At 29.1% G+C, this 8173-nt stretch overlaps 1 protein-coding gene across 4 annotated transcripts in view; it reads right to left on the bottom strand.

Moving 5' to 3' along the window:
- LOC106469021 (coiled-coil domain-containing protein 40-like) overlaps positions 1–8173 on the bottom strand; it is a 56686-nt gene that overhangs the window by 37029 nt on the left and 11484 nt on the right. For all 4 annotated transcript variants that reach the window (XM_022397418.1, XM_022397417.1, XM_022397419.1 and 1 more), the window contains 5 exons: positions 7165–7300; positions 5813–5896; positions 3319–3538; positions 443–600; positions 121–261 (listed from right to left, as the gene is read on the bottom strand). In XM_022397418.1, coding sequence (XP_022253126.1) covers positions 121–261; positions 443–600; positions 3319–3538; positions 5813–5896; positions 7165–7300 — 739 coding nt within the window. The remainder of the gene's footprint in view (positions 1–120; positions 262–442; positions 601–3318; positions 3539–5812; positions 5897–7164; positions 7301–8173) is intronic.

Here is an 8173-nt window from a genome sequence, read left to right on the forward strand (position 1 = left end):
CTTCATTACCCATTTAAGCCGTCTCCAGCCATTATTAGTCTCAAAGTGGGTTCCTCGTCATCGAATTTGAACACAGTAAACTGTTCCACTGAGCAACAGTTGTACATTGTAAATGGTTACCTCCATTTCAGTGTTGGCTTCTGTTAATCTCTGATGTAACTTATTAGAGTCTTCTCTACGAACTGCACACTGAGTATTAAGCAGAAAAATATCGTCCTTCACCGTATGGAGATCCTTCATTAGCCTATGAACCAACAGATCCTAGAGAAATATTCAATATTCATGGCTTAATCAAGCATGTATAAAAGTTCAAGATTTTAATAAATGTGGTTAATTTTTCAATAATTATTTCTTTTCCTTAAAAAACAACAATAGTGTGATAAAAATATAAACTACATTAGATATAGTATGCTGACTGGAATTATTAATTTCTACACATCACCTGTTTCAGTTTATCTTTCTGAAGTTGTGATTTTTCAGTCTCAGACTTTTTAACAGCTCTCTTTGTAACGACAGTGTCTGAGTACGAAGATTCCTTTAGTTGGTTAAGATATCCAACTTGTTGAGATGAAGCTTCAACATTTTCTCTAAGTTTTGTTTCTGTGAATCAAAATATATGTATATTAACGGTGTTCTTCCTCATCATACAAAAGATAACTTATGAAATTGCCAGTATTCTTTTAAAATATGAAACAATTAAAAAATCTTAACTTGTTTTTTTACTTAAAAAATTGAAGTTGCCTTATTTAAAGCTGAGTTTTTAATGTATTAAATTCAATAAACTGCAATAAAATGTTATAAACATTATAGAGAAGAAAGTTTGAGAATTCATAGCTTTATCTTCTTAGAGACACAAATATATTTACATTTTTTTTTAATCCAATTGCCTGTTATTTCTAGTTGCATAAACATCTCAATAACAGATAAAATTTTGGTGTCATCATCTACTTACTCAAAACATATATTCATAAAAAAATTAATACTTAATCAACAAAATAGAGTAAAATGTCCAAAACTTCCGGGACTGTCTACTCATCATTAAAAATAGCCAGAAAATGTAAACTGGCTTTGCTCATTGTTTTACAAATCACAGGATACATTTAGTTAAAAAATATATTATAATTCATTGAAACACACATATTCATTATGAAGTGTTTGTTAAAGTAAAAACTACAAAAATGAATTAAGTTTGCAATGAATGTTTGCTAAATAATTTATCTAAAAAGCAATATTTACATCATAACTATCACGTTTTATTTTAGTATTTTAACAGAATTATACTGTATAACTTGTCATACAGACATTTACAATGTTAAAGATATAAAAATTTGAAAAGCAAAATGATTACTCTCACTCTTTCAAATTCATTAGTATCACTATGGTCAAAAGATTCTTGCAAAATGAGCACAATAAAAAAACATTTTTACAGCCAGATTTTTGTAACATAATGATTTGATATATATATTCACAGTTTGTTTTAAGTGACTAATGAAGTTCTCAGTAATTGTTGTATTTTTCTCTTTCTAACAAAGTGTTGGCATTTTCTGTCAATTAATCAGACTACATCTTCTTCTAAGCAGTGAGGATTGGTTGATTTTACACCATGTCTCAACCAAAGTAATACCAGAATCTTCAATGCTAAAAACAATAATTTTGACATTCTGTCAAAACCACGTCAAGAAATCTTTCCTGTAAGATATAATATCATGGCTGAGTTAAAGAGGTTATTTTAGGGGAAAAGAGAGAACCCATATTTTACAGTAATCATCATCAATAAAAAGGTAGTATAAAGAAAAGTATACAATGCACACATCATTTTTCCTTCTTGATAAATTACTATGTATTTGTGATTTAAAAAAGATCATCTAACCTATATAAAAGCCAGTGTGTGTCACATCACGCTTGATTTCTCAAAATAGGAGGAGTCATAAAAGCCAAAATGCATTTATCCAGATAGAATAGCTCAATTAATGTCTGCCCATTATGATTTTAGTGATGGGGATGCATGAGGGTTGAATGCCGTGATACCTTATAAGTGTAGTGAGTGTTGGTATAATAAGCCTAATGTAAAGACATAGTGTGGGATCACCTAGCCTAGAGCTAAGTGCATAAAATTTATCATGAAAGTAAAAATATCGATTAAATTTTAAACTTAAATCGTATCTGAATTGAGTTATTTTCTGTCATATCACCAACATTTTAAATAAAAAACAAACCTCTTTAATCAATGGAGACTCTAAGTTAAGAAATCAACAAATATCTTTCCAATTTTGTTGTCTATACAATTCATTTTATATGTTCAGTACACAGACTAACAACAACATTAGGATATACTTTTGTTACTAAGCAACATGACATAAAAGCCATTGTTGGAATGTAGTGTTACAAAACACGCTAGCTTTTATATGTATTAAAAGTTGTTAATCTAACTGATTTTTACCAATAACTATTCTATGAATATGCCATGAATTCATTTCGTCAATGACCTTAACTTTTATTTGCTCACAAACGAAATTACTGACATTTGACTGCCTCGACTGCCACTTTTCTGTCCCTTTGTTGGTCAAGCTTGATTTTGTAAAATATATTTATTTCAGTTAGCTAAGAAATGTGAGGTTAGGGTATACTATTGGGGGGGGGGTAGTATTTGCCCCACCATTTTTAACAGGCTATAAACTAGTTCACATTGTAAATCTAAGTCAATTGTCTCTTAGCTTATGGCCTGATGGACGAAAGTTCTTTTATTTGAGCCATTTCGGTGTATTCTTTTTCCAGTAGTTTATAAAAATATCCTTTGAGCAGTATAATTTGGCAATAGTTTGTAGTAAAATGCTTTGAAAGAAAAAAGAGAAATAAAACCAACAAAATGTATATATTTGGAACATGATACCTTAAGAAAACATATTCTCTATAGTAAACTTTTTGAAGTCTTCTGAAGTGATTAAAACAATTTCAAAATCTTTCAAATGCATCCCATTCTCATATATGCAATGGTCAATGACCTCAAAAGAACACATGAGCCTGCAAGGGAGCATCTCAAGATAGTTCCCGTATTGTTACAAATGAGCAATATTTTCTTTAGTCTTGGACCTGTTTCTTTGAATAAGCATCTCTCTGTGAAAAGTCTTAGATTTGTACATGTACTGATCTTTGTTTGATAGTAATAATTAAAGGCACTTAACATTTTATCAAATGTGTGAGTAGATAATGTACATTTATATTTTTTACACCCATAGTGCAATTTTATTTTTATTTAACAATATTTTTCATAATTAATAATAACAAAAATGAAGAAAAACTTGAAAACTACAATATTACCTTTTTTTCTTTCTTCATTTGTCTGATTGCATAAACTTTTATACAGATGTCTAACAGATGTTAATTCTTCTTCCTGTTCTTGTCTTTCAACAGTTTTTTCATAATATATTTTATGAAGGTCTTCAAGTTTTTTCTGTTGACTAGCCAGCTCATGTTGAAGATGATATAACTCAACTCCCTGATCTTCTCTTTTCCTCTCATTTGATTTCAGATTCTTTGTCTGAAATGAAATTTGATTAAAATATATTTTCATGAACTGGAAACCAACAACTACGTGGCTGAGTTAAAGTAGTTCTTTTAGGGACTGTCTACTCATCATTAAGAGTAGCCAGAAAATGTAAACTGGCTTTGCTCATTGTTTTACAAATCACAGGATACATTTAGTCAAAAATATATTACAATTCATTAAAACACACATATTCATTATGGAACCATTTGTTAAAGTAAAAACTACAGAAATGAATTATTTGCAATGAATATTTACTAAATAATTTATTTAAAAAGAAATATATACATCATAACTATCACTATGGTCAGAAGTTTCCTTCACAAAAACACGATAAAAAACAGTATTTTTACAGTTGTAGTTAGTTAAATAAAAAATATTTTGTAGAATCCAAATGACAATTTTACTGTGGAAGCTTTGTAGCTTTATCCATCATTTTATTCTTTGTTTTTTAGTAATTTTTCTGTAATTTGTAGCATTCATACTATGTCTGGCTAGTTATAATAAATATTCAGTATAGTATAAACTTATTTCTTAATGTAACTGTAATACATTTATGTTATGGGTTTCACACTGAAAGACATAGTTTAAATTATTAGTAATTAACTCTATTATATGATTTTTCTTTACATTAATAATTTTTTCTGAAGTCATTCCAAGAACTTTAATAGTTACATAAGACTTATAAAGATACTGCAATAAGTTTTGATTTGGTCCTTTTACTAAAGTTTGTGTTTTTTGTAATAGTTTTTCTGGTAAAAAGTAATGGCTTGTGTTTTGATAGTGTTAAGTTTTCCATATCATTTAACACATACACTTTGTTAATTTTTATTTGATTTAATTGTTTTTAATTTTAAAGGCAGTTATACGTGTTTGAATAGATGACAAAGTAGCTAAGTTGTTACCAAACTAAGGGAAGTATGTATTAGAAACTTGAGAAAGTGAATGACATTAATGTAAAGGTTGCATAAAAGGTGCTAATGACAGTTTTTTTTTGCGACACTGGCTTTTGGTGCGAGTTGAAAATATAAGAGAATCCTCAGCCTCTTTGATTTTTGTCTAATATTAAAAATAACAAAAACTCAATCTAGAGTGCTCATTCTTCTTTTCTTTCTTTTATTTTCTTCTGTAGTAGTCATGTGACTTATTTTCAAGTCTGTTTAATTCTGTGTTTTGTTATCTTTATGCTATCTTGACAAACCTACCATTTTTTCTTAAGTTTAAATGTTCTTGAATTACCAAATTATATTGAAACCCACATTTCTTTCTTCTATAATCTGAGCAATTTTTTTGTTTTCCATAAATTCCATACTATTAAGTAAATTTAGATATTTTTTATAGGATGCAAACCACAATGTAATATTATATTCATTGTTTTATCTTTGACTATTAAGAAAATCTTAAAGTTATGTAGAAAGTAGATTCATCTGAGGAAACAAACATCCTTCATAATTTATGTCCAACTCTACTGATGCATGGAAATGATGCAAGTTAAATTATGGTACAACTTTTTCAAATTCTTTATATCAATATTTGATATAAACTTTGTGACTGGCTAAGATAAGTGCTAGCTATCCACAATATAAATAACATATCACTAATATTCAAAGAAGGTACGTGGAAGCAACTTAAGTGTACAAAATGCAATGTGTTTGCAAAAATTCCACTAAAGTAATCCTTGATATTTAATGATTTAAAATATATTTTGAGCTGGTTAATTGTTAACTTTACAAAGGGGTATTTTATATAGATATTTACATCATGTTATGATTTTCCAATAATACTGAATCTGTGTAATTAAATTTTGCTTTCTTACCAATATGGGTTAGTTAAATGATAGAAATGAATAAAATGACATATTGCAAGTGGAATGTCAGATTTATTTTTATTTTTTGAATGTGAATATCATATATTATTTTTTCTTTTTTATTCCTGTAAATCCCAGTGGAGCATAGGGCCGCAACAACACCTCACCAACGGAAGGTGTTGTTGCAGTTACTTGTAGCAGGTTGGTTTTTACGGGGTGGAGTTGCTAGCCCCACACCCAACCCTCCTCCTTTCTCATCCTGGACTTCGGACCAGGCAAAGGCGGAGGTTGGCATGTTTGGTGGAACGGAGATTCGAACCCGCGACCCTCAGATTACGAGTCGAGCGCCCTAACCACCTGGCCATGCCGGGCCCTATATATTGTTTACCTGTGTGATATTTCTCATGGGGTAAAAATTAAAATGACAATTTCAAAATTTAATTTCAGTAAAATAAACTTACCACTTCATTTAACTCAAACACAACATTTTCTAACCTCTTCTGAAGATGTGACTTCAATGCACTTTGGAAGCGATTCAGTAGAGGCTACAGTAATTGCGTAAAAGGTAAGAGATCCATTAGTGTATGTAATACTTAAAATTGAAATCCATAAAAATTAAAGTTTTGAGATGTATTAATATCACAAAACATAATAATACAAATAATTTACAGTATACTAACTGCAGACTCTGTTAGCTGTGTGAAAAAAAAAAAAAACATGTATATGTTAATTGTAAATAAACAATGCAACATATAAAAATCTGAGAAGAAATGTGGTATCTTCCAGATCTGTATGGAATGATACTGTATATGCTAAGCATAATACTAACCTTTAAATATTTTCAAATGAAGAAATAAATTTCTATTTCACTATAAATTGATAATACAGGACTTCTCCATTAAAGCAGTAATGAAATAAAACTATTTTTATACATCTTTCACAAATAACTATTTAATCTTCCACATCAAATATATTATTAGAATTTTATAAACAATACCCTGATATTCTTGAAAGACAGAATAAAAAGTACAGAAACTTATCATTGGAAAAAAGAATCGTGAAGTTACTTCACTACTTTGTTTTGTGTGATATACCAAACTAATGCTTTGGTGCATTTTATTTGTGTTAAAACAGGAAATTAACTAGTTAGCTAATTTTTAATTAGAAAAGGAATTGAGATATTGGAATCAGTGCTAATGTCAATAAGGTGCATTTGCAAACATCAATATTTAATAAAATTCAAAATATTTCTTTTGGTATCTATAATTGTACATCATTCAGTCTTTTGTAAATTTTTAACAAAAATATTTGCCTTTGCAAGTTTAGTGCTTGGTGTAAAGAATCATAATATTGCCCAAATTACATTAAAAGATTTACAATGTTATTGTTATTTTTAATGCAACAACAAATTTTTCAATGTTTGTTTTTAAATATTAATTACTTTCAATAAATGTTAACTTTAAAATATTAATTTTATTTCAACATTACATTACAGTAAAATACATGCTATATTCTGTCTCCAGTTAGCTTTCTGTAACCTCAATTTATATACCAAACCTTTAGAACAATCCGTATATACATATGTACAAACACACAGTTCATAATATTGAATCAATCTTCATGATAACTTTAAACTTTAAAGTATTTTAACTAGTAGTTAATATCTTCTTGCCAGCAGTTCTTCATCAGTTGGCCATTAAAATCCTTCAAAGATTACTAGAGATAAATATGTCACATACACATTTACCTATATAGAAGCAAATATAATAGATCATAGTAAACTTGTCCACATAATAAATCAAAGAAAACTTACATGATCAGGATCCAATACAACCATTTCAGACGACTTATCACCACTAGTTTCATCATTTGAATGTTGCCAACTTCCATCTACACACTCCTGTTCTAGCAGTTCTACATCATTCAACTGATGTTCTTCCTGTGAGTCACTAACATGCAAGTTTCAGATGAGAGAAAAGAAGTATTCCTCCACTACACATAAATAATTCATTATTTTCATAAAAATGACAGTTTCTGGGATATGACAAGAGTGATTGCTAAAAACGCTTATCTTTCATACTACCCAACACAAAGCAAATAGTTTGCCAGCTATTTTTAATCTTGTTTTGCAGTGTTAAGTACTAAGACATGTTTGCATAGGGTTAAAATTGCCTAAGCTATTAAACATGTCAATTTTTAATGCAAGTTATACAAAACAGGGAAAGAGTGATCTTTATAAAATTTAATTTTCATTGTAAGTAATTTTTTTAATTCATTATGCACACATTGTATTACCTCATGTTTATAGGTGCACAGTGTTATAACTCCTGTAGGATTGTTACTATAAGTATACGTTTTATGTGTTACTGAGTATTCAGATAACCAATACTGAACAATTCAGCAAAATGGATGACCTAGTAGTACAGGTCAGTATAACACTTCTGGTTCTTCTGTCTACTTATAAAACTGTACCTAATGTCTTGGTGTCATGTTGTTCTCCTCCTTCATCAAAAAGCTACTACTGGCAAAAAACACACTTTTCATGATTATAATTAGTTATTTTATTGTAAGGTTGGTTGGTTGGTTGGTGTTTTATGGCGCAAAGCAGCTAGGCTATCTGCGCCAAACAACCGGTAAAAGCAATGAAAGTAGATTAAAGTAAAATGTAAAAAAAAAAAAAAAAAACAGCGAGTTAAAAATCAATAATGTCGGTAAAAGATTTATATAGAATTAAAAAGATGTATAGTGTGTAAAAAATTAAAAATACAATCTAGCGTCAGGGGTAAACTTTTAGAAAAAATGTGTCTAAAAAGGTGCCGCCG

This window comes from Limulus polyphemus, unplaced genomic scaffold (genome assembly GCF_000517525.1).
Source record: "Limulus polyphemus unplaced genomic scaffold, Limulus_polyphemus-2.1.2 Scaffold3266, whole genome shotgun sequence".
In the NCBI taxonomy this organism is placed as follows: Eukaryota; Metazoa; Arthropoda; class Merostomata; order Xiphosura; family Limulidae; genus Limulus; species Limulus polyphemus.